Source organism: Drosophila grimshawi, unplaced genomic scaffold, assembly GCF_018153295.1.
Source record: "Drosophila grimshawi isolate 15287-2541.00 unplaced genomic scaffold, ASM1815329v1 contig_44, whole genome shotgun sequence".
In the NCBI taxonomy this organism is placed as follows: domain Eukaryota; kingdom Metazoa; phylum Arthropoda; class Insecta; order Diptera; family Drosophilidae; genus Drosophila; species Drosophila grimshawi.
The window spans coordinates 16,219,409-16,246,265 of NW_025063240.1; the positions used below are offsets into that span (position 1 = coordinate 16,219,409).

The 26,857-nt window shown below is 40.3% G+C and overlaps 1 protein-coding gene across 4 annotated transcripts; it reads left to right on the forward strand.

The window, feature by feature from the left end:
- The first annotated feature begins 96 nt into the window (after positions 1 to 96).
- On the forward strand, positions 97 to 26,856 carry LOC6558063 (LIM and SH3 domain protein Lasp). 4 transcript variants are annotated; one of them, XM_032743081.2, is made up of 7 exons: positions 97 to 741; positions 16,852 to 16,946; positions 23,883 to 24,015; positions 24,104 to 24,239; positions 25,012 to 26,199; positions 26,390 to 26,610; positions 26,677 to 26,856. In XM_032743081.2, exons 1-7 carry the CDS (start codon positions 673 to 675, stop codon positions 26,854 to 26,856), a joined length of 2,022 nt encoding a protein of 673 aa, XP_032598972.2. In that variant the 5' UTR covers positions 97 to 672. The 4 variants fall into 4 exon arrangements, with proteins under 4 accessions (XP_032598972.2, XP_001984039.2, XP_032598977.2 ...); XM_001984003.3 differs by having other exon boundaries at positions 99 to 741; positions 24,949 to 26,199; XM_032743086.2 differs by having other exon boundaries at positions 100 to 741; positions 25,432 to 26,199.
- The last annotated feature ends 1 nt before the right edge of the window (position 26,857 follows it).

Below are 26,857 nucleotides of genomic sequence, written 5' to 3' on the forward strand. Positions count from 1 at the left end.
TGTAATGCTTTGCAACACTGTACGATGATTAACATCACCATTTGAGCATAACATGCGCCCAAGCCCCAACACGTCTTAACACAGTCTATGGTGTGTGTCATTATTGTTGTTGTTACCGCGGAGTACGGACGTTTCTATGCGGGTGCGCAGCGTGTACTAAAAATTGTTTCATTCAACCAAAGTCAACTCAAATAATTCGTAAAAATACGCGTTGCCATCAATTGTTGTTGTTGCATACAAGCAACAGCATTCGTTGCCTGTGTGTGTGTTTTCCTTGCTCCCAGTTGGATTGGTGCGCGCGTCGCTTAAAATCGGATTCGTCGCTAAACAGTTGAATATTTAAAAGTTTTGCCCGCTTTGCAATTGGTGAAAAAAAGTGTTTGTGTGTGTGTTGAAAAAGGCGACAGCAAACCAGTTATATATATAGATTTATTCAAATCTTAGCAGCCTTGAAGTGTTTGTTTAATGTTTAAATCGGCCACACACATTTCAACCCAACAATAATTTCAAATTCTTAAGCTGTTTTAGGCTGCCGATCGCTATGCAAAATTATTAAAATTCGACTGTTTCAAAGTGTTGCAAAATTCCAAATATTACAAATAAAAGTCTGTGTGTGTGTCCCTAATCCCCAAGCAAAAGAAGAAGCAGAGCAGAATCAGCAACAGCAGCAAAATGAATAAAACCTGTGCGCGTTGCCAGAAGGTGGTTTATCCCATCGAGGAGCTCAAATGTCTGGACAAGGTGAGTTTAACAAACTTTTATATGAATAACTTTTCCACTATAAGCCAAAATTATGCAGCATTTGTTGTGTGTATTGGGATCTCTTTTTTCAATTTTGTTGCTCCTTTGTTTTATGCCGCTGCTTCGCACTTGTTGTATGCGCGCGTTAGAGCGAGACGCCTATCTAGCCTACGCTCTCCCTCTCTCTTTCTCCCTCTCGTTCGCATTGATCATGCGTAGCGTTTGCTCTCGTCCCTTGTTTGTTGTTTCTCCCTCTCTCTGTGTTTATTATCCTACGCAATTCGTGGCCTGTCTTTGTTGTTGTGGGCGCTTTGTTTCTTTTTTTTTTAATAATTGCTTGCATTAAAAAAAAGTCGTTCGGCTTGTTTGTCGTTGCGACTGCGCAGCTTTAATTTGCTTCTTGGAATTCAGTTCAACTAAATAACGGCACACAAATTTCATACGTCTGCGTGTGTTGTGTGTGTGGGTGTTTGCTGCTCGCAACAAATTTTTAAATTTTCGCCACACTCAGGAAATTGAAAATTGCTTTTAATTTGCGTCGCCGTTGCTTCCGTTCCGTTATTCTGCCTTCTGCTTCTACTCTCTTCTTTTGTGTGCGCCAATTTGCGTAAATTTTGCGTATGGCAGCTGTGACGCTGACGTCGACGTCGAAACTTACAGCGCAGCTTTTGATCTCAATAATTTTATACGTAAAAAAAAGCACAACAAGCAATCCGTTGACTGACCTTGAGCGGCATATTTTCGATACCAGTTTCGCATTCGCTCTCGCTCTCACACATACGCATTTGCTCACTCACACACAGATGCGTTGTCGCTTTCTTCTTGTGCTTATTGGTTTATGCTTAATTCCAGTTTATTTTTATTGACCGTCCTTTTGTCTGAGCTGAGCTTTTGCTTTTGTTTGTTTTTCGTTTATTTATTTTTTTGCTGTCATTCGCAATTGTATCTATTTCTGAGCAGAGCTGAAGCCCAACTCAAGCATTTTTTTTACTAAAAATAGTTTAGGTAGGTGTAAATGTATATATATATATATATATATATATGTGTGTGTGTGTGTGAATATATGTTAAACACAGACAGATAACTGCGTCTGCTGAGAGAGACAAACAAACATTGAGACAATTCCATTATTCCAACACTCGTCAAATTCCATTGGGAAAGTCTTGTTGTAATCAGCTTCAACTATCAGCATACATGCCACACACACACACGCACACATACGTGCTCAACATCACTTCCAATGCCTCCCTCCACCTTCTGCACACGTCTGCGTGTTTTAAGCGTTTGTCTAATTATAGTCAAGATGCTCTCTCTCTCTCTCTCTCTTGCTCGCTCTTCCTCTTGCTCTGTTTAAATTTAGCTGTGGAGTAATGGAAACTATTTAAAGTCTACGAAATGTGGAAGTCAGTTATAAAATATGCAAAATGCGCCTATTGGAAACTTGGAAGTTGAAACTTGGGAATACAAACTGAAAGATTTGACAACAAACAAGAAGCAGAAGCATTGGTTTAATGCAACATTTTTATTTTGTTTTCTTTATTTTTGCTGATTATTAGATTATGACTACTGCATACTGATTATTATTACTATTATTAACAATTCAATATTTCATAAGAATATAGATAACAAAAACTGATTCATTGACCAACAAAGCATGACTATTATTTATCAAAGAATGAAAATTGTTTTGCGAGAAAAACTGTAATTTAATGACGCATCTTTGTTTTTATTTTTTGCATGAGAATTTCACAACAATTTAAATTCCATTGGAATTCAATGGAAATGAAAAACTAACTTTTGCTGTGCATATCGAGAATCTGAATCTAAAAGATAACTGTTTATTTGTTATTTAAATGCGACTTTTCAGCCAAGTGACGAGTGCACAACTTTTGTTGTTGAAATCTATCCAGATATAGAAATCGATATATTCGTCGTGACAGGGGCAATAAACGGGCATTTTATACCAATTATCTTTATGTGCACACTGGAAAACTTTGTCTTGTGTTAATGTGAGCGCAATACTTTTTTGGAACAATGCCGTTAATGCAGCGCAGCACGCGTCGCTGCCGGCGCTTTGTTAATCGATTTTTGATAGTAAAACTTGATTCAACTTGTCGCCGTTGACGTCGATGTCGCCGTCGTTGCAGCTGTTAGCTGCTGCTGTTTGCTGCTGTTGCCAATTTCCTTTTATTTATCTGACGTTTTTTTATTTGGCAAATTCACGAATGTGCGAGTTTTGTTGTTGTTGGCTGAGACGACGATTATTTTATGGTCGCTCGCAAGCAACGAAAGTAAATGACCTCTTTGTGTTGTTGTCAGCCCGGAAGCAGCGAGCGCTTTACATTTTTTCTTCTTTTTTTGGCCAATTCGTGCAGCGGAGCACGAGTCGACAGTTAGCTAAAACATTGGTTAGAGGGGGGAGGGGAGGGGAGAGGGACAGTCAACCAAGCGAAGCGTCAAATCCAAGCATCGTCCTCGCATTTGCAACTCCGTTTGGCACTTTTAACGGCCGCCTGGAAATGCATATCTCTTCTTGCTGTTGTTGTCGCTGTCGTGGCACACTTTTTGGCCTGTCGCTTTATTTGAATGTTTTAATTTTTGCAACGACGACGACAAATCCACAGCCATCTCATGACAAATGACTTTAGCGACAAACTTCAAGCAAATAAAAAAGACAAATAACAGTTTGCGATTTTAGTTTCTGTCACTGTGATTAGTTTTTTTTTTTTTTTTTGATATGGGAAAGAGCTCGATTTTTATGGAATATGAAAGATAAATTACTGTCTTAAAGCTGAGTGAATAAATAAAAGCAAGCGATCTTTGCAGCGTTGCCAGATCTGATTAAAGTAATTTGTAATAATTCTACTCCTTGAAACTTTAACTCTTTCTGAATCTGAGCTTTAGTTTAGCAAATAATACATTATATTAAATTGTTGCACGTTAGCTGAGCTAACACGTATATTAAGCATGTAATTTAAGTTTACCTTAATTGGTATTTTGTGTATTTGTCATTCATTCATTTGCAGCTTAAACTAAATTAACTTTGTGCTTTTGGCTTTTTTGGACTTATGGTTTTTAACTCGCGTTAAACGCAGCTAAGACGTATATTAAATATACAATTTATTTATTGCGTATTTTTCATTCATTCATTTTCATCTTTTTATTCATTCTGTTTAGCCAAATCAAAACTTTTTTTTGGCACGTGCTTTTCAACTCATCTTAAGTCAAATGGCAATGTACAATTTATTATCGTGACACGACACGACACTGAAACTCAAGAATTGCTTTGGTTGCGGGGCGACACTTGAAAATTGTTTCCGCTTTCGAACTTTACAGCAGCAGCAAGAAAAAGAAGCTGAAGAAGAATAATGCATTGCTCTTGTTGGCAGCGACAAAATAACAACAATAAAAACAACAACAGTCACACACAATGACTGCGACAATAGTTTTTATTTATTTTATCGTCCACTCTTTACTAAGCTCTCCTCGACTCGACGACTCTCTCTCAAAGGCGAAGTTCACTTTTGCATGACAATCCATTTCTGAGTGCTGTCGTTCTCCACCACTCGTTGCCAGAGGGCGCTGCAATATTCCATAAACAATTCAGGCATGAAAATAAAAGTGGTCAAACGGCGATAGCGTAAAGTTGACGTCGCTGACGCCGACTTTGACTTATCGCTGGTTTGCATCTGCTTATCTTCAATTTCCTTTCCTTTCGCACACATCATGTTTGCATTTGTCTCTTTCTCGTGCTTTTGTCTGCTGCTGCTGCTGTGAGAACTTTTTGCGGCTTATGCAATTTTGGTATTGTTTCTCAGCTTTTACCGTAATATTTGCTGCCGCCTTGCTTTGTTTTTTTTCTTTCATCTTTCAAAGCTCACTTTCCAAAGCATTTTGAGCTCATCAGTTATGCTCCAATATGTTTGTATCTTCTTCTTGGGGTTTTACTTTGCATCACTAATTAGTTGGCATTTGTGAAACTACTTTTGTGGCCAAATTTTAGCCTGACAAAACGAAAAAAAGGCAATTTCGGCTTAGGCTGCCAAAAGCACAATAATTGTTTTCTAAAACGAAGTTTGTGTACTCTTTACTAACAGTTGGTAAATTGGTAACAATTAACTTGTTTTGAGGGCTGTCATGCGAAATTTCCATTAGATTTATTTGTTTCTTGAGCAAAATGTGAAATAAAATATACATTTTGTGCAAAGCAGTTGAAGACAGCATTGAAAATAACAATGCCATTGGCATTCAAAGATAATAGCACCACTTCCACAATTTTACTTACGAATGAAAAAAGCAAAACAATCCTTTTGCAATGTATTTTTGTTGTTTCAGTAACTTTTACTGACCACTTGCTTCTATTTTATTCATTAATTTTCTTCCTTTTTCATAAAATTTAGTTTCTTGTGAGAGTTGTGCTATTATTTTTTCGCCACTGTATGAATTGGAAATATACCACACACACACACACATATGCATGTGCACATTTTTTGAGCATTGCCAGCCAAATTTTCTATCTACTTATTTTTTCTGTTTTGTACTTCTCTTTTTTATTTTTTGCGTTGCCGACTTCTTTGCTTGGATTTGTTTTGCTTTGCTTGTCCCAATTTTTGCATTGAAAATGTGTATTAAAAATGAAAAAAAAAGAAAGAATGCCCAAAACAAGAAGTCGAAGTTGAAATTGCTGCTGAGCAAAAGCTTTGGGGCCACAAAAATTGTTTGGGCAGCAGCCGCAGTTATTATTTGCCTTGGGATTTTGGGGGCTTTCCCTCAATTATAAATACTGCCCATTGTTGTTATATTTGTTGTTGCACACATTTTTGTTGTAGTCGGAGTTTGACTAATGATCAAAAATGATGAAGAGTTGTGTTTGTCTCTAATACATATTTTGGCTACCTGTTTGACTGTCTGCCTGTCTTTCTGTTTCCGGCCATTGATATGTGGGTCAGTTTGGTTCAGTTCAGTTTACACAAGGCGCCTCTTTTTCTCTTCGTCAATGCATTCATTGGCTTTGTCTTTCAATTTTCTTTCTTTTTAGTTACGCAGATTCCTCCTCGACTTGAAGTTTTCCCCTCTTGTTTCCTGTCATTTCTTCTGTCGTCTTTTAATTGTTTTCGCCCCTCTTCCAGCCCCCTCGCATTGCTTTTGTTGTAGAATTTATGTTAATGCGCATTTGCCTGTAATTTGTTATGCCACTCCCATTTTTCGGAGGGGGCGACGGACTGGGAAAAACGCAATTGTCGTCGATCGTCGTCGTCGTTTTCGATGCATTTATTTCATTTGACCTCTCTTTCTTTTCCCCCTATTTCTTTGTTTAAATTCAATTGATCTTTATTAACTCTGATAGGGCAAAGGAGGGTGAAGTGAGCACTTGAAGCTGTGATGGATATAGGGGGTGGGGGGAGGGGTGTGTGAAACGATCGTGTAAAGTGGCAACCCTGGCGACCCTTTGCTGCTGCGGCTCTTTTATTTGTTGAAGCATTTGCATGACTTGCTCGCGTCATCATCCAATTGATCTCCCCCCTTCCCCGGGGAACCATCACAATATTACTGGAGAGCTGTATTTATAGCCGCATGCACATGCATATGCATATACACTGCGAGAAAAAAATATAAATAGATTGGGAAAGTGTCTAAGTACGACATCTTTAAGAGACCTCAACTATTTCTGATTTTCCAAGCAATTTGTTTAAACTGTATGTATATGTACAGATACATGTACACTGCGAGAAAAATATGTCCGTTTTTTTTTTATAAAAAGACCAGAATTTTTTCAACTCAATAGGGATATTTATTTATTTTATTTTCAAGTGTGGACACACATTATGCATATAAATAAATGCTTAATCGAGTCCAACAAGAAGGGCATTGCCAGCTCTTTGTGGCTCTGTTCGGTTCAAGTGGTTGCTTGACTCTCGACTCGCTGCTGCTGCTGCTGTCCATCACTTGAGAGCTTTCTCGCTGCTCCCCCCTCTCTCAACCAGACTCCAGTCCTTTTCCTATTACATCTTTTTCTCTCTACAGCTGAATCATGAAATTCAGCTTTTAGATATCGGCGCTTTTGGTGTTTGCTTTGCTCCAGTTTTTGTCTTCGCCTCCCTCCGTTTGCTCTTCGTCTCCCTCCTCATTCTGCCATTTGTCACTTCATCAGCAAAAATTAATCGTCTCGAATTCGGTTTTTCTTCTATCTTTTGTTTTTCTCTTTCTTTTCTTTCGTTTTTTTTTTTTGGTATCATAGCTTTGCAAATCTCGTACATTATTCAAACTCTGCCGTCTCACCTCTCTGTTCTCCTCCCCTCACAGTCTCACAAGAAACATTCCAGAGACAGTCGCAAGAGCAGCTGCTGCTCCACATTAGTTTTCAGCCGCATTGTGCTCCAAATTCAAAAGTTTTCTCATTGTGTCTGTGCACCGCAATTCCCCTCCCCGTTCCTCTTCTATCTTTGTTCAAATATTAACAGAGCATCATGTGTAAAAGTTTGAGAAGCTTTAAGCTAATTTGCAGGTTTCTAAGATGTTTCTGCTAAACGCCTCTTCTTCTTCTCTGTTATGCAGCAGCACTTCTATTATCCATTAGCAGGCTGTGACCTGAAGCAACGGCAACTAATTTAATTTGCGCTTACCACCGCCCTACGCAAATCACATATACAAAGCACAATGACAAAACTCCCACAAGATGCAAACACATAAACACAAACACACACATGCATATTTACATGGAAGTTGCCTAACTGTTATTGCATGCACATTTGCAATCGGACTTTGGATTATATTTATATACACACATGCAGACATACATATATATATATCAGCATTTGTGTTTATGTGTGCGTGCAGCTGGAAGTTTAGACTATGCGAATTCAAATAAAACTTTATCACAAGTGACAAGTTGTGATGGCAACTCCCCCTCCCTCCTTTCAACTCCTGCACCTCTTCTACGTCACGCTCTCTTCCTGTTCCTTTCGACCAGTGAGCTTATGAGCGTTTATAAATTAAACAAACAAAATGCAAAAAGCAGCGAAGTTTGCTGGGTAATGGAAAGGAGAGGGGAGCGAGAGGGTTTATACTATTGACTTTGCTAATTGACTAGAGTTGGAGTGAGAGCATAAGAGAGAGAGAGAGAGAGAGAGCAAGCATATAGAGGTGTATAGCGACAAATTGATGAGCGCAGCTTGCACACACACACACACACATAGACAGCCACAAGTCCCGTTTTTATGCGTCGATTGCCTTTGCAAATTTTTCAAAAGATATATAGTGAGAGGGAAAGAGGAAGAGAGCTTGGAAATGTTCAGCGCGAATTGATAAGTAAAAAGTATTGATGCCATGACAGCGATAATAGCTAACAAGAGTTTCGATATCATAAGTGTTGTTAAGTGTACTCAGTGCTCTTCTTTTGCTTGACAATTGTATAAAAATCCTTAGGGGAAGACATTTCAAGAAAAAAAATCAAGTCACAGCTCCGAAAACAAACACTTCAATTGAAGTACAAATAAGTCTTTCAAATTTCACTCTGTATTCTGTGCTCCAGCAAAATGCATTTCAAAATACACTTGTGCACCCAATTTGGGCATTAAACAAGAATGCGACGCCCAATTTCAATTGTCAAAACTTTTGCACAATGCACTTCAAAGCGCCAAACACAGTCAAACAGCAGCAGCACTCAGAAAAAAAGCAAGCAGCTGGAAGAAAAGCACACAAAAAATAAGAATGACCAAAATTTCACATTGCTGATGGCTTTGTTTTGCTAGTTGTTGGACAACAACAGCAGAAACAAATTCTAAAAAACCATTCAATGTGGGCCAAGCGGTTGGTGGTTTGTTAAAAGAATTGAACAGCAGCGGGAGACACTGAACGGAAAACAGTAGGAAGATATTTTCATTGTCTGGCCAGCACTCCAATCTGGGAAGAATTGAGAGAAACGTTTGACTTGACCATTTACATAAAACAACAATAACAGCAACAACATCATCGACACCAATTCCAATGATAATAATGATGATGATGACGATGCTGATGTTGAGGCTGAGGCTGACAAGTTGCCCTGGCCTGTTGGTGAGGGGGGCTAACCCGTCCATCGTTGCTTAAATGCTGTTATGTATCTTTTAACTGGAGTTACCGTTATGAGTATAGAAAAACTAAGAAAGATGAAAGATGAAAAAAAAAAACACTTATGCCATAGTCAGCTACACACTCATCATGATTTACTCTATTCGACCCGTTTCCACGATGCGTACGTATTTTATGCCAGCATGCAAAGCAACAACAAATGAGAGAGCTACTAGATAAAAGACGAACAGAAAAAGAAAAAAAAAAACAACTCCAGCACAGTCCATGTGCCCAGTTGCAGGCAGGGTTGTTCTGCAGCTGGTTCAGCTCACTGTGACAGGGTCGCCTCCAGCAGCTTGGCTTGCTTCGCATTGCTTCGGCGTGAGTCACTCACTCAATTTGCTCGCCTCGCTTAGGTTGAGGAGGTTGTTGATGTAATGCGTGCTTGCTTTTTTTTTCTTTTAGTATTGTTGACTCAAATAAATAAATATGTGCGCAAAAGATACAAATACGAGATACGGTGGAGTGTGGAGCAAAGCAGTCGAAAAGACAGCAGCTGCCGCCGTCATCACCGCCTCAGTTGGTGGCCGCTGTTTTTTTTGGCGAGTAGCATAAAGAGACGATGGGGATGGGTGCAATAATAAAATTAATAAACAAATTATCTGGCATACACAATAAGCGTATCTGTTTTGACTGCAAAACGTGCAAAATGCGTCGATTTTGAATAAGCAGAACCGTCGGCTGCTAATCGATCTTTGCTTTTGTTGTTGTTATTGTTAATTTGGGAGCAGTCATCCACAACAAACATTATTTTTGTATCTGTCAGAAACATATGCAAATACTAAGGATCGATGTGTGGGTTCTTCGCGGGAAAGAAGTGTTTTTGAAGTAGCGCAAATGGTCTTGTATACAAAATGTTGAAAATGAAAGAAATATGATCAACAAATCAAAGTGGGAGAGATAACGATGGAGAGATATAAGGGGTATTAAGGAATGCAAAATAATTGAATCGGATTGACTTTGAGCTAACTTTTGTAGAACTAAACTAGAGATCAAAGCCATGATCATAAAATCATAGTTTTTTAAAGTCTGCTTGTTGACGGTGTGGAAAGCTTAAACTTAAATCGAGTTAAAATCGCGTTTCAACTTTGGATGGAGTATTAATATAGAGATCAAACTATGATCAAACAGCTATGGTTCTTAAAAATGTCATTAATTTTGACAAAGTTGGGGCTGTGGAAATTTTTAACCATCCCTGTTCCTCAATTGACGTAATCAGATAAATACGTTTGATTTCGCAATAAAACTGCCAACGTTTAAGCAATCAATCTGATCTCTGATCTCACCATTCCGCGAATGTCAAATTCCAGTGTGTGTATCGCGTGTATGTGTGTGTGTGTGCGTGTGTATGGCATTGCATTCCAATATATCATTTTGCAGATAAATTATGTGAACTCAGTTACTCTGATTTTGTTCATTTGTTGTTTATCACTAAACATACATGTGCATATTTAACGTTCTCTTTCTCTGCTACCGTCTGTCCGTCAATCTGTCTGTGTTTCTGTTGTGTATTTCGAGAGTTTTGAGTATCTAATTTCCGAGGCGTGTGCGAATGCGATTGTGTACGATGCCCGAGATTACGTCATGCTGTAGCCAACTGTAGTTTTGATTGTGCAGATACACAAAAGCAACAGCAATAGCAAATCTGAACGTGTAATAATTGCAAAACTACTCAGACTGGAGAGCAGTTCCAGTTTAGCTCTCGAACAAAGCAATTTCCATTCAAGTCACTGGCAGAGAGTCGATTCAGTAAGTCACTTTTAGTCACTTGAGTCTCTATTGGGCAACGGACAAGTTATTTATTTATGTGACACCCCACTTGCTATCTCCCTCACTCTCTGCCTCTCTCTCTCTCTCTCTCTCTCGCCTAGACAAAATGATTTTAATTAGGAACGAGGAAATAAAAAGTCAATTAAATGAAATTGAAAACAACGAAAGCGGCAAACAAATTATAAACTTGTCGATCGCTTGACGATATACATATATATGAAGATCGTACAAATATAGATACAGTTACAGCTAACGAATCAACCAATAGACTGCCTACCCCATTTACCCCAGCCCCTTTGCGTCGCTGGCGTGTGAAATTAATGAAAAACAAAAGTAAAACAACTATAAGCCGAGAATTGCATAAGAAAACTAATGAGCAAGAGTGAAAGAGAGAGAGAGAGAGGGAGAAAGAGTGGGTAATCAGTTGACAACATTGTTTAAACATTTAATTATTACCAAGCTGGGACAAAAAAACACAAACACACAATTTCCCACTACTTTAACAGTCCAGTCACGTCAGTGGAGCAATAATTAAAACTATTTGCGGCTTACTTAACGCTCATCAGCAGCAGCTGATAATGACAATTATGTTATGTATGTGCGCCATATGTGTGCACGTGTGTGAGAGAGAGAGAGAGGGAGGGAGAGAGCTTTTGCTATAGCTAGAGATAGGCTGCTTTTGTTGTATTGTTGCTTCATACATGGGGCGACCAGCGATCGGCGACCAGCCATTAAAGGCCAGCAAACTGAGCAGAGCGGAGCGGGAGAAACGGAGGAAGGCGGCGACACTTGGATTGCTGTAACGGGGCATCCAACACGTAATCGCAATCGAACAGTGTTGGCAAATAGGTTTCTGTTGTTGTTGTTGCTGCTGTTGCTGTTAAGGCGATCAGGTATCTTATGTATGACATAAAGGTGACTCAACACCGCACACATGATTCTTATTACCATTTAAGGCATTGCCAATTGAATTAACACACAGCGAGCGAACCACCTTGACCCCAACCATCAGTGGATTACTTATTGCTGCGTACACCCGAAATGCAAATGCAAATGTTGAACAGATAGCAAACATGACAAAAGGCAGACAAACGAAATGTTAATGCGCTGAATACCCTTATTTAAAGCCATTCACCAGAAAAAACACAGATGTTTGAGATAAAATAAATATGAATAGGAATAAGTCTAAACATCTTTTAAATAAATAAAATATATTATAGAGATTATATATATATACTGTATGTACAAATTATCTCACTGAATATTTATACTATTATTCTTTAATCTCACAAAACAAGATAAGTTTAATAATTTATTTCAAAGCTTTTCACACAACTTTTCAACGCGCTTAAGATTATATCTTCACAAACCATATAGCAAAGTTAATGACAAAGTTCTGCAAACCCACTGCTGTTGTACAGCACTGACAGCCAAAAAACCAACAACAATTGCAAACTGTTGAGAATGAAACAGAGCGTGCAAAATATATGCCTAAAAACCTGAGCACTCTTTCAGAGGTGGGCGCAGACATTGAATGAGTTGTAAACAGTAGGGAAGAGGGGGCCTAAAGAGCCGAGGGAGAGGAAGTCGTGTTAAATTGACCAAAACGCGACGCAGCAAACTTGAACTTAATTTGGCGTACTTTTGGAGCAACCCGCACCATGTTCGCAGCAACAACTACGAAAACAACAACAACAAGAAATGCAACCCACGTTTTTTGAGGAAGCTGCCAAAAACGGTTATCTTTTTTTGTGCATGCAAGTTTCGAATTTGAGTTGCAGCGAGTTGTGTGTGTTTTGTGTTTGAGTTGCATGTGTAACATTCTCAGCAGCAGCATGTGTGTGTGTTGTGTATGTGTGTGTGTGTGTGTAGGGGAAGTAAAGGAAGTAGTTGAGTTCTGCGTCCGTCGCTTTCACTTCCGCCTCATCAGCTGCTGTTGATGCTGCTCCCGTATCATAATCATGTGTGTGCATTCACACACACATACACGCCTACCAACGATTATCTGTATCATCATCATCAACAACTCTCCATCGTCATCATCATTATCATGAGCATCGGCATCATGTTGAGCAGCTGTCAGCGCAAGTGGGTTTCGCTTACAAACAGCTAAAACACGTGGGTCGCACAAGTATGCTCCACTTCTCCAACTGCTGCTCCACCCCACCTCAATCTCTGCAGTTTTTAATGACGCTGATGTGCACTCCACAGACACACACACAGAGTCTAAAATTATGGCTGGCTGCCCGCCTGTCTGCTATTTAAATTGGATTCACTAAAAACCAACATTGAACATTTAACATTTGATATATAGTTTCCTTTCTTTGGCATTCACTTGGTGCATTGTCTAACTCAGATGCACACAGATGATGTCCATATGCTACATGCCACATTGCCGAGTTGTCAGAATTGCATTCCACGTTTTTGCACGTGTGAATTGCGCTATTAGAAAGTGATTTGTGTTTCCACGCAAAAAGTTGAAAGAGAAATGCTTTGAAATATCTTTTCAGTATTCTGTAGAGATTAAAGTGAAATGCGTTGAGTTTTTTTGTTATGTTTTTTTGGGTGTAATATACCTACTTTCTCCATATGTAGATTGTGTTTTTACACACTTGATAATTTAGCTAATTTTACATTTGACTTGCAGATTTTTTCAATTCTTTCTTAAGAAGAAGAACAACTTTGTAAACTTTTTAGTTGAAGTATATTTTGACTACAAAAAATAATCTAATCGAACCCTAAGCACCATAAAGTTTTCTCCAACGTCATTTCTTGGCTCATAACTTGACTTACACACAGCTTAACTCTTTACTAACTTGTAGATTCACGAAGATATTTTCGACCTTTATGATCTCTAAGAATCTTTTTTATACAACTCTTTCCGGCCTTTGTTTAGTTTGTTTATACTTGAAGCCAAACTCATCGAAGCCGCAAAATCATTTCACACTTTATGTATCTGGGCTTATAAATAGAATTGGTTTTGTTACCATTTCAGTGTTGTTGGTTCGTGTTCATTTCACCATTGTTGTTTCTGTTCGTTGTTGTTGTTGTTGTTGCTGCACTCATTTGTAATTTTACTGGTCGCTTGAGTCTTGTAATCCAATCCGTCTCGATGAGAGCTGCGTTCGTGTTCGCATTCGCTTTAACCCAGCCAAATCTCGAATCGCAAACCCAAACTCGAACTCAAATCCAAAATCCAAGCCACAATTCGGTTGTTTGCTTTATGGGTCTGTGTCTGTTTGTCTGTTGTGGCTCATGCCAATTGTTAGTTTTTTATTGTCGCCCTGTGGAGCCATTTAAAATGTTGAAAGCGTGCAAATTCGAATGCAAATTTAACACCTCTCGTCGTGGTTGACAAAAAACACACCAAATTGCAGCAAAAACAACAAGAAAAACACTTAAAGGTTTTTTCTTTCATTTTTTTTTTTGGAAATTGAGCCGTAAATTGAAAACCAAGTCGAGAAGCGAGCGGCAAATGAAAAGTGGGTTAAAGCGAGCATAGAAAATTAAATGCGGTACATGCTCAACAAAACGATTACCTCATACGACACACACACACACTCGCACACACACATACCTTCACAAACTGCATTTTGTTGTAAAAGTGAAATTGAATTTTTCATGCAGTCATCACAAAAAGCTCATCAAAGTGCAGCCAAAGTCGCCAAAATGAGGAAACGCCCCAGATTATGAGTGAAACACAGTCTTTTGAACTATCTCTCTCTCTCTCTCCCTCTCCCTCTCTCTCTCCCTCTCTCTCTCTCCCTCTCTCTCTCTCCCTCTCTCTCTCCCTCTCTCTCTCCCTCTCTCTCTCCCTCTCTCTGTCCCTCTCTCTCTCCCTCTCTCTCTCTCCCTCTCTCTCTCCCTCTCTCTCTCCCTCTCTCTCTCCCTCTCTCTCTCTCTCTCTCTCTCTCTCTCTCTCTCTCTCTCTCCCTCTCTCTCTCCCTCTCTCTCTCTCTCTCCCTCTCTCTCTCTCTCTCTCTCTCTCTCCCTCTCTCTCGCTCCCTCTCTCTGTCCCTCTCTCTCTCCCTCTCTCTGTCCCTCTCTCTCTCCCTCTCTCTCTCCCTCTCTCTCTCCCTCTCTCTCTCCCTCTCTCTCTCCCTCTCTCCCTCTCTCTCTCCCTCTCTCTCTCTCTCTCTCTCTCTCTCTCTCTCTCTCTCTCTCTCTCTCTCTCTCTCTCTATCTCTCTCTCTATCTCTCTCTCTCTCTCTCTCTCTCTCTCTCTCTCTCTCTCTGCCTGTCTCTCTCTATTTCCTTGACTTCCCTACGGATTACGCATGCGCCACGCAGCACTTAAGAGATGAAAGATCTTTTTTCGTTAAAGTTTCAACAGCTTACCGATCTCAAAATATACAGTTTGATATAATACGAACAAGATTTTTATTTGATTTAGATTGCATCTGCCTATTCCATCTATTAATATTCTCTCTTTATTATACAGTTGTAAAAACAGTTGTTCGAGTTTGCTTAAATGAAGTGAGAAAACTGGAAAAATATATATCGACTCAGCTGTTGATCAACAATATATATACTTTATGGGATCATCAATTTACTCATAACCATTATACCCTTTTTACACAATATGCGAAGATATCTTCTTTGAGTCCCTACATATTTGATGACTTAATGAAAACACCTCCCTTTCGAAAGTTTATTTAAAACACGCTGTTAATACCTCGACGCTTAGCAGTCTTAACTTTTCAAGTCAGTTACAAAGTTTTCAGTCATCAGATCAACAAATCAAGTTAAATCCGCTGATTTATTAAAAACTTTTCTCGGACTCTTGTGGCTTACGGTTTTCTGCCGATGGAATGTGGTTGTTTTTTTTTTTTTTTGCCTCTCAGCCTTCTTTTTTCTTTTCTTTCTTTTGTAGCACCCCAAAGGGGGCTGATGACATTGGAGTGTATTGAGAGTGTGTTTTGACTGAAATAAACTGGTTTCCTCTTTATTTCTTTCACTTGAATCACTTTTGTGTCTGAGGGGGGTTTGCGTCTACGCTTTTGTGGTTGATGTCTGTGCTGCCGCTGCCGCTGGTCGTCTGTGAAACCAATTAACGCATTTTTCTCGCATATTTCGCGACTGCGGCTCCTCCTCTAACGTTAATCCGCAGACAAGTTAATCGTTTGTTGACCTCCAAGCCGAGCAGCATGCAACAACTCGCAAATTTGCATAACACGCTGCTGCCATCGCCTCTGCCGCTGCCACAGCCCCTGCTACAAATTGAGCTTGCCTTTCTTTGAGTGTGCAGTCAGTCTAGCCAATGACAATTGCCGTGCCTGCCTTCTTGCTTGCAACAAACTTGAGACCTGTCTGCCAAGAATATTCAATCCACACAAATTAGACAGTTGAGTAGCAGTTTTTGCAGCTGCTTGCTTCCTCTTCAATATCAATAAAACCAAACTGATATGATAGCTATCACAAAGTGCACATATATATAGAACCGGTTTATAAAGTTAATTTGCTTTAAGCATATTTAACTAACTTTAAAGCTGACTTGCTTAAAGTCAATGTTGTTTATTTCATAATTAATCATTATTGTTCTGATATGCATTGCCCATATAGGGTATTGAGCAAACTTTGTAATGATTTTGAATACGAACAAAAGTCCAGTCGAGAACTTTGGCTTCAACTCTGTGATAAGCACTTATCTAGCAATTTGTCTTTCCGCCCACGCCCCACACCCCGCAGTCCTCCACCGTCCTAATCTTACTCCCCCTAGCTACCGCAGACCAATTAGTGGCAGAAAACATAAGTGACTACAACTGCTCGAAAGCAGTTCGTAAGGCCAAAAATCTTTTCAAGTTTTTTATGCTCATCTTGGTTTTAGTTTTATTTTATTTTTTAGTTGCATTGCGCCAATTTAACAGGGCAAAGTACAACAGCAGAGTAAACAATAAAACTAAAACCAACTATAAAGAACTATAGAAAAGTATTCTTGGATTCTGCTCGACTCCGGAATGCTCTTTAAAACTGTCAAGACTTGCAAGATTAATTTGTAAATGGTCTATAAGCTAAATATATTTTTTTCGTTTCCCTTTTTTTTTTAATACTAACTGAACTGTATTGGGTCGGATGTGGTCTCTTCTGCTTATTGTGTCTACAATTTGCACAACTTTTATATGGGTCACAGGGTATTGTTAGAAAATGGTTCGTCTTCTTTTTTTCCATTTCCATTAAGCTAACTGGAACAATTTGCTAACAATTTGCTCGTTTTGCTCTTTCCCGTTACAGACATGGCACAAAACGTGTTTCAAATGCACAGAATGCGGAATGACGCTCAATATGAAAACTTACAAGGGCTACAATAAAATGCCATACTGCGAGGCGTAAGTATAAAACAGAACCGAACCAAACCAAAGCAAACCAAACCAATGCATACCAAACACAAATGAAACCAAACTAAAAAACCAAAGCAAATCCCACTCTTAACAATCACTCACTCGAATTTGTCGAGGATCTGCCATGTTGCAGAGAGGAGCAGCGCTTAGTGGTGACTACACTCAGAAAAAAAGTCATCCTGAAATAAAGAAAATCAAACAATAATTAACATGTTGTAAAATTAAAAAGTTAATCTTAAAATTAGAAAAACTTGGCCTAAAGCGATTCAATAGTTTCATAGAACCAAATCTTTTCTGAAATTCCGTAAATATTTATGAAAGTTGCTGCCTCGATTGCTATATTAGAATTTTGCTGTTGTTTACTTCAATTTTAGAAATCCTTCGCGCCAAAATCAGAGTGATCATTTTTCTGAGTGTAGTTATACTAACCTTGATTGGTGTGCCCCTCATACAATCTTCATTAGCGTCGTTTATCTTATCGCCCTGCTCCGGTAACTGAGATAAGCAATACACCCATACAACCCCACTCCACACTGCGTTTGCTTTTTATCCACCGACTATTTTTCTATGGAAATCGCAGCAACAGCTGTCCGTTTGGTAGATTGAAGAGGGGGGAATTGGGTGGCGGGGCGGGCTTGTCACTTGTCACGTGCTGTTGTAGCACGAACTGGATTGCAGCTGTTTGCAAAGGTGCGGAAATGCGGCGACACTTTAGGCTGGCAGAATGAGAAAGAAACAGAGAGAGAGAGGGAGAGAGTGAGAGGGGGGAGGGGCGAGAGGGAGAGAGAAATACAGTTGCAATGTGGCCTGCAGCATTGCAGCAACTTTAACCCCGTTTGAATCGCGATTTGCACGTGCTGCATCCTGTGTGTGTGTTGAGTTCGCACAGAGAGAGTGCAGAGTGGAGAGTGCATAGTGGGGTGTGGGGTGTGAGATGTGGGAAAGGGTGTAGGGTGTAAGAATGCCACTGCCACTGCCACGCCCCATGTTTATTGTTCTATCTTGAATGTTGCACAGCTCATTGGAACAAGCTGCGCTTTGTTGTGAACGGTTTGTATCTCTTTGGTGTGTGTCTGTGTGTGCGTCGTGTGGCAACATGGTGTACTGTTCCCAGTTCGCAGTTTGTGGCACTGCAGTGCGTGCGCCATTTGTTGGCCTTGAGCCAAGGCGACAGCAACGAGGCAACAACCAGGCTCCCTAATGCAGATTTATTGTGGATGCCACCGCTGCGGGAATAAAAATTCCATGCGGATTGAGTTATGCGTCCGTTAGCTTCACTCTGACGCAGTGGCCAAGAGGCCGCCCCTCCTACCCATCTACTCTCTTTTGCCCCCGATGATGTCATGTGTGCCACCCATAAATGGGGCGTGGCAGGAGAGTTTCGCTTTACCACTTTCACTGCAGTAGAGTCAGTCAACACCTTTTAGCCAGCCCATCAGCCTCATTTGCACCTCATTTTGAGGCAGCCTTTTGGGACCGATTTGCTTGCCTCTTACGTGACGTCACGTAACGGTTACGATTTGGAATCCAACTGCGGTTGCTATTCCATTCTCCTGTTGGACTTTATAATTGCTTGAGAAGTTTTGCTCACTTTTCTTCCATATTTCTTTCTTTCTTGTTCAAGTTGTGCGCCTGACTTGCAAGTTTGCTGAGCCACTTTGGGTCAGCAAAAGTTGTTCCCTCAGTGGAATAGGGATTGTAATAAATTATGAAGTCTACAACTTAAGAGAGAGGGTAAAGGGGTTGAGAGACGACGGCGGAATGCAATTATAGTTGGCCACATGTGAAGCGCCACTTGCAATTGTGATTTTAATTGGATGAGTCAAGTTATTGGAGCAAACGAGGGCATAGTTTATTATTTATATCCACTGATATATTATCCCTAGCGGATATAACAGATAGTTAAAACTTTGATTGATGGCTAATTGAAGTTTGTGTGGACTCCTTGTTGTGCACCATTGTTAAAGTTAACAGCGAGCATAGAAAAGTTGCTTTAAAAGCAAACTTTCTCCCTTTTTGAGATGGGAGGAAAACTCTCTAACCTAATTGTGTCTTGAAGGAAAACCTGCACAGGACAAAGGAACACACACATTGACACACACACACAGTCACAGTCAAACACACACACACAAGTAGGCCTATTCAACTCATGTATCCATTGCATTACCAGGTTCTGCCATTTAGTTGGAATTGAACTAGAAAACGAGTTGCTTACAATGTTTTTATGTCCGTTGCCATTTTTACATTTATTTTATTTTATTTCATTTTATATATGTGGGCTACTCTTTTTAGCCCCGTTTTCTACAGTCATTTTGTGTGTTGTTGGGTTTCATTCGACTAAAATAAATAGACAAGATGGGAAAAACATCTGCACTTGCAACCGACAACCGACACAAGCCACATACCAGATACATGTACGAGTATATATATATATATATATATATATATAGTTCGCATTATATGCGCATCTGCACATTTATTTATTAACATAAAAAGCCAGTGAACCATGATCATGCCCTCTCCAGTGCCCAAAATACAAAAAGAAGAAATAAATAAAAAAAAAAAACTGTGCTCAATTCTTGCCTCAAAATGCCTGATGTGTGTCTGTGCCACATTCCTCAGCCACAATTCCATTCGAAAGTTCTTCTCGTCATTTTGCACATTATATATTTATTTTTTTGTTCACTTTCATTTGGAAGAGAGGGCTTAAATATCCGTGGCTTTCTATAGATTTATATATACATGTGTGTGTATTTATGTATGTGTGTATTCATATGTATATGTGTGCCCCATTAGTCGCTGTTTGATTACTTAAGCCGCCTCCACAATAGAAAAACAAAAGCAGCCAACAGAAAACCTTTTCAATTACCAAAAACAAAAAAAAAAAAAAAACAGAAATAGAAATAATGCTGTTGGCGACTTGGCTTTGCCTCTTTTTATGCTAAACACCAGAAATTAGAGAACCCGATTCCCGCCCAGTTTTCAGGGCAAACAATAAGCTGGGAGTGTCACCCAGTGCCCCACAATCTATAATGTTACCCGCCCGCCTCCGCCCGCCTCCGCCCTCCTCAATGCTCCCCTCTGCCCACATGGCTCATTTAACTGCTTTTGCGTATGGAATTTTAAGCATCGACACACTCATTGAGCCATCGAAAATCCGGTTAATGAAGCTCAAACTTCGAATTTTTCGAACATATTCTGCTTATGGTGAGCTGATTATGTGCCAATATCTATTTGAGCCTTTAATCGCATTTCGTTTCGAATTTATGTGCTCTTCGCTCTCTGAACGAACATTTAAAAGTGGATGCCAAATAGATTTTTGGTTGGAAAATGCCTCAGTCAAGTTTTCACTTGCTCCTCTCGCTTTAATGGAAATTTCGTATTTGGCCGGAAATTGGCAATTGCATGAAAATAATTAAAATGTTAACTTCCTTTAATGCAGTTTTGACACTTTTAATTACAAGTTAATTAAATAATTTGACACAAAAGGCACAATTCGTGTCATTATCTCATTATATCATTATCATTATGTATTCTCTTTTTTTTTGTCTTTTTTAAGACAAGTTTGTTTAATTTCCTCATATCCCTTGTAAGCTGCCTTATCAATGTCCTGTCATATCACACGCCCAGCCTCCCCCTTGCTCTATGGCCATTGATCCAATGCGCAAAAAGTTAACCAACAAAAGGCTTGTCACATGCAAATTCCACAAATCACATGCAACAAAATGTTGACATCAATGAATGTACCGTTTTTAAGCTTCCCCATTCATGCTCCCGGTTTTGGGTGGGTTATTTGTTTGTTGGTCAGCAGCTCCTCCTCTTGTCTAGTTTACAGACTGACACACAAACACACGCACACATACGTATATACATATTTATTTGCGGGATAGCTTCGCTTGGTATCCAGTTCCCCCTCATCCACAACAATTTACGTTAAACTTATGAACAGCACACAATGTGGCATGCAACTGCTGCATGACTACAGCTTGAAAGACTTAACAGATGCTCCGTATTTAGTATAAGTATTTTTAATAGTTGCCAATAAATTGCATTGAATGCCATAAAATAAACAGTTAAAGTATCCAAAGATTGATTACGTATTTTAGCTAATGAAAGCTTCACAAAATAAGAAAAAAGCATATTCCCATCTATATTATAGTTTGATATATTGTGAACAACATGTTTTTTATAGTTATAATTTTATTTCTTAATTTAAATAGTATGCTTAGTATTTCATTAGTAAAAACAATGCTTTAATTTCTTGTTGTTAAAGACCATTAACATCTGCTTAAGTATTTATTTTATAATATGTTTATTTTTTATTATGTTTATACTCATGTCTATATCAGCAATTAAAAGAACATAAAATAACATTTGAAGCAGCTTTGTAGCACTTCTTTCTTTCCTTTTTTTTAAACTAACAAAGCATTTTTGTAAACTTATCGGCAGTGCTTTGATTTGTTTGTCGATATTGCTTTGATTGATTTGGTTGGGTATACATTTCAAAACTGGTTACGCCAGTTGCACAGAGTACATAACCTGCATATATCAACATACATATATCATCATCATCATGCCTTGTAAACAAACGTTGTTTACAGGATATTAAAAGACAATGACAACAACAGCAACAAAACTGTGTTTGCTCTGCGCTGCGTCAGTTGCTCTGGTTGCTGCTATTGTTGTTGTTGTTGTTGTTCTTGTTGTTGCTGGTGTTGTTGTTGTTACTGGGTGTATATTGTTTACAGATAAATTAAAATTCTTTGATAGTAAAAAGTAAAGCAGCGTAAACAAGAACAGCAAGAACAACAACAATAGTTGCATGTCACGCACAGCAGCTGGTGTGGTTACTGTTGCTGGCGTGCGTGTTGCTGCCGTAGCCTGTTGTTGCTGCTGCTGCTGTTGTTGATCTATTGGGAACGTGCCGAGACATCCGCTGCTGCTTTGGCTGGCCAATGCCGCCGCTGGCGCTTAAGCATTGTTATGTCATCATTGTCAGCTAACAGCAACAACAACAGCAATAGCAGCAGCAGCAATATGTGCCAGCAACAACAGCAATGCGCTGCTTTGCCTTTGTTAAAGCAAAACCAGCAACAACAACAGCAACAGCAACTGCAGCAGCAATATAACAATAACAGACCTACATGCATGAGCGGGGCCTGGTCATTGGTCATTAAACGGCCTTGTGCCACTGCACCACCCACAACCCCCCACCAAAGCATCTCATTGCCTGCACTTATGCTGACCACAGATTGGAATGGGAAGGGTTTGCTTTCGCACTCCCTCTCTCTCTCTGTCTCTCTTTAAACTAACTAAGCTACAATGGAATTTGTGCACATGTGCACATTTATTTATAACACGTTTAAACAATTGTTACCCAGCAGCACCTCTCCTCCCTCCACTTGCGCTTGAAATGTTTTGCGACAGCTGTGCTCGATTATTTCTGCATAAATATTCTATAAGCCAATTTAGTTGTGCACAATTACAATTACACCATGAAAACGGAAGGGGGGCGGTGTGGTTGGGTGGGGTGTGTGTCGGCACTGGAGCAAAGAACTGGCCAACAGCGATGGGTTTATCAACCTTTAGCAAGCAGCTGTTGTTGTTGCTGCTGTTGCTGTGGTTATCAGTTGCTGGCATCGCGAGTTGCAATCAATCGATCGATTAGCCAACTGATAGGTTAAAATGCTCGACAACATAAACAAACACACACACACACACAATGAAAAGAAATATCGCATGTGTGTGTGTGTGTGTGTGTGTGTGAGTATTTCATGAAAAAAAATATAGCAGGTTTATTTGACTTTGGTTTGCTCTGTTTTCGCCATAATTAAATTGATGTATTAGTCTATTGGGGAGCATTAATCATAGCAGAGTATTGCATTTTCTTGGTATTGTTTGCTTATCAATAAATTTCCTTATTGGTTTTTTTTTTGTACATACACATAACCAGATAATTGAGTTTGATAAGCGAGTTTCTTGTTAATTTTTGAATGAATTTATATTTTTTATTGGTTTTTGTCGTATTTGAAATGTTGATTTATGTTATGAAGGGGGGACAACATAAATTCAATTTAAGTTGTAAGCACATTGCAAAGATTGCCCATGTTCATTAAGACATTTGTGAACACTACACGTGCATTGTTCTTAAGCTACTTTTAGACTATGCTTACACTGATTTTAAGTTTTAGCACATTTGCCAACACAGATATATAAACCTATATAGCTTTTAATATGTGCTACTTTTAGACTCTGCTCTATGATTTTAAGTTGTAAAATACTTTGCAACACCGCTATATAAACCAATGCATTTTCTTGTCAAGCACGAAATAAATGCTGCTAGAATTAAAATCAATGCCGCAAAACTCTTCTTTGGTTTTGTGGTCGAAAATTGCATTTCGCTGCGCCTTTGAGCCGCATTATTCACATACTGCTAACGTTAACCGTTATTCGCCGTTGGTCTTTTGAAATCTTAAAAGCAAAATCAAATACACTTTTAATTGACGCAACCAATAGCAAGAGGGGGTTGCGGATAGGGATAGGGAGGGATGTCCAGTTGAAGAGAGTTCAGAGGTGAAACTAAAGACGTCGTCGAGCCGAAGAATATGCGTTACATGATATGCTGACTGACTGTGACCCCCCAAGGCAGGCAAGCAGCAAGGCAGGCAACTGTGACTCCTCCCACAACAAGAGTAGACTTTCATTGCTGGTGTTTCCGCAATGTGCTGCAGCAATGGAAATTTGCAACATACCGTCACAAAAAAAAAAAATACATTGACCGGCGGCAACTTGAACTCTATGCTGACTTTTTGGCCAGCTTTTCATATTTTATACATTTAGTAGTAGTCGTAGTAGTAGTAGTAGTATGTATTATTTTTTATAAATTCCTCTATCATATTCTGTTTGCTGTTGTACCCATTGCAGTCACATACCCAAGGCCAAGGCAACGGCAATTGCGGATACGCCTGAACTGAAGCGCATCGCGGAAAATACGAAAATCCAATCGAATGTGAAATACCATGCTGACTTTGAGAAGGCCAAAGGCAAATTTACACAGGTCAGTTTGTCAGTGTGTAATTATTATCATCATAATCAAATTAATTCACATCTCTCTCACTCTCTCTCTCTGTCTCTTTCGGTCACAGGTGGCAGATGACCCGGAAACGCTGCGAATCAAGCAAAACACGAAGCACATATCGAATGTGGCATATCACGGCGATCTGGAGAAGAAGGCAGCCATGGAGAAGCAGCGTGGCTCGGCAGAAGTCTCCGACAGCAGCAGTGAGTAGCCAATTTTCCAACTCTCTCTCTCTCTCTCTCTTTCCTCTCTTCTCTCGCTCTCTGTCTATCTATCTCTCTCTCTCATTGTAACTTAATTTGTGTGTGTATTATCGTTATACGTGCTATAATCATTCATTGCAATTGCCGTCGTATCACATGCATTGAGTATGTGACTATAAACTGATTAAGTAATCATTAAGTATGTCTATTTAAGCGTAATGCGTTAGCACAGTGGTGCATGGCGTATTTTGTGTTGGTGTCTAATTCTTATCTTATAAATATTTAATCAATCAACACACATCAATCAAGCAACGAAAAAAATACACTTTTCATACATTTACCAACACTGATCGCAGCAGAAACTTTATTCAAATCAGTTTTGCACCATTGTGCCTTTGCCATATGTCGCCAATTTTCCCCCTCTCTAACACACACAGACACACACACACACGCATCGAACGCATTTTGTCATTAATACTGATTGTTTTTTCGTTTGTTTTTTTCGTTTTCGTTTTCGTTATGGATTTGTGTTTATCATTTTGTTGCCTCATTCATCAACTACAACAACAACAAACACTACGCTCATAATATGTGTTGCTTTCTGAACTACCGTTAACCTAACAACGTTACACAACACTTGTACAACACTCACAAATATCTAACACTAACTCTGGGAACAAAACAAAAACAAAAACGTTCTTCAAAAAAGATGAATCGGAATATTTCTCTGAGCAATTGGCAGCTGAACAATTCTCGCAATATGCACCCACAGCCTCGCCCATACCGCCAGCAACACTGCAACAACAGCAACATCACCAACAACAACAACAACAGTACCAGCAACAGCAACAACACTATGTGCAACAGCAACAGACTCTGCCACCGCCACCCATACAACACCAGCAATACAACACGGCGGCCATAACGCCCACATATCAACACCAACACCACCAACAACAACAACCACAATCGCAGCAGCAGCAGCAACAACTGCAACTACAACAACAACAGCAACAACAACATAGCAACAATCATAGGCAGCAGCAACAGTTGCAACAGCAACAATCGTTGCACGATCCATACGCACACTATCAACAGCCGCAGGCGCTGCGCCAGCAACAGTTGCTGCAGCAGCAGCAGCAGCAACAGCAACAACATGCCATTAAACAAGCCTCACATCTGTATCCCACAGCATCATCGCAGCCACCACAACAGCAACAGCAACAGCAGCCCACACAGCAGCAACAGCAGCCGCAGGCGGTTAACAGTTACAATCAGATGCGCTCGGCAATTTTGCATAATTCGCATCATCCCAGTGGCAATGCTGCGGATCAGTTTGATCACAGTCAGAATGCGGCAGCAGCGCTGCAACAGCAACAGCTGCAACAACAATTGCAGCAGCAACAACAGCAGCTACAGCTGCAACAGCAGCAACAACAGCAACAGCAACAACACCAATTGCAGCAGCAACAACACTCGCACAGCAGCCTGCTGAATAATAATGCAAGCAACGGCAGCATTCACAGCAACAACAGCAACATCAGCAACAACAATAATGGCGGCAACATCCTGGCACATCCGCATCCGGCCAGTCTCAGCTATGTACAGCAACAGCAGCAGCCGCAGCCAACACGCTCCCAGGCCAGCCTGCACAGCAGCAATAATGCGGCAGCAAGCAAGCAACAGTTGCAACCGAGCAACACCAATGTGCAGCAACTGTATGTGGCATCCAATTATAGCTCCATAACACCATCGGAGAACGCATTGGGCGCCAAGTTGCAGGCAAGCAACGGACACATGCCCATTGTTGTGAGTGCCGCGCACAGCGCCAGCAACAACATTGGCAAAATTGCCGACTATGATCCGTTGACGGATGGACCCCGACCGATGCCCAGCACTGGCAGATCCAGCACAACGCTGGTCTACAGCTCCGATCAGCGTGGCGGCCCGCCAGGAGTGGGTAAGTGTAGTTAGAGAGCAAGGCTAGCTGGTAGTTCATGGCTCAGCTCGATGTTGCATCAACGTCATCTTGTTCGTGTCTATGTCCGTATCCGTATGCGTGTCCCTCCCCCTTAGTGTTGCCAGTGTCCCTATGTCCCCCGCTCCCCGTCCGGCTCAAGTCTAACAAATGTTGTTTTCTCCTCTGGCAGGTAACAGCGTGTATCCCAAACGGATTGGCTCCATCTCGGACATTGATCCCGCCAATGGCATCTATGGCTCGCTGAGCAGCGCCGATCAGGCGCTGGCCCAAAAGCAACAGCAATACTATCAGCAGGTGCAAATGATGCAGCAACAAGAGCAACATGCGCGTCAGCAGCAACAACAGCCAACTGCTGCACTCCAGGAGAAACAGTCGCGACAGGGCAATCTGGTAAGAAGGTGACACTTTCCACCTGTGCAATCCAAATTCAAGTAGTTGCTTCTTTTGTTTTTGCAGCGCGTCTATCGCGCCATTTACGATTATGAGGCGCAGGATGTGGATGAGGTTAGCTTTCGTGAGGGGGATGTCATCTTTGAGGTGGAATCAATTGACTCGGGCTGGATGACCGGGCGGGTGGAGCGTACGGGCAAGACCGGCATGCTGCCCGCCAACTATGTGGAGCAAGCGGTTATATAAT

Coding starts and splice junctions, on each gene's coding strand:
- LOC6558063 (XM_001984003.3), top strand. CDS start 673: ATGAATAAAACCTGTGCGCGTTGCCAGAAGGTGGTTTATCCCATCGAG. Junction 742..16,851: donor AGCTCAAATGTCTGGACAAG/GTGAGTTTAACA, acceptor TTCCCGTTACAG/ACATGGCACAAAACGTGTTT. Junction 24,016..24,103: donor CCAAAGGCAAATTTACACAG/GTCAGTTTGTCA, acceptor TTTCGGTCACAG/GTGGCAGATGACCCGGAAAC.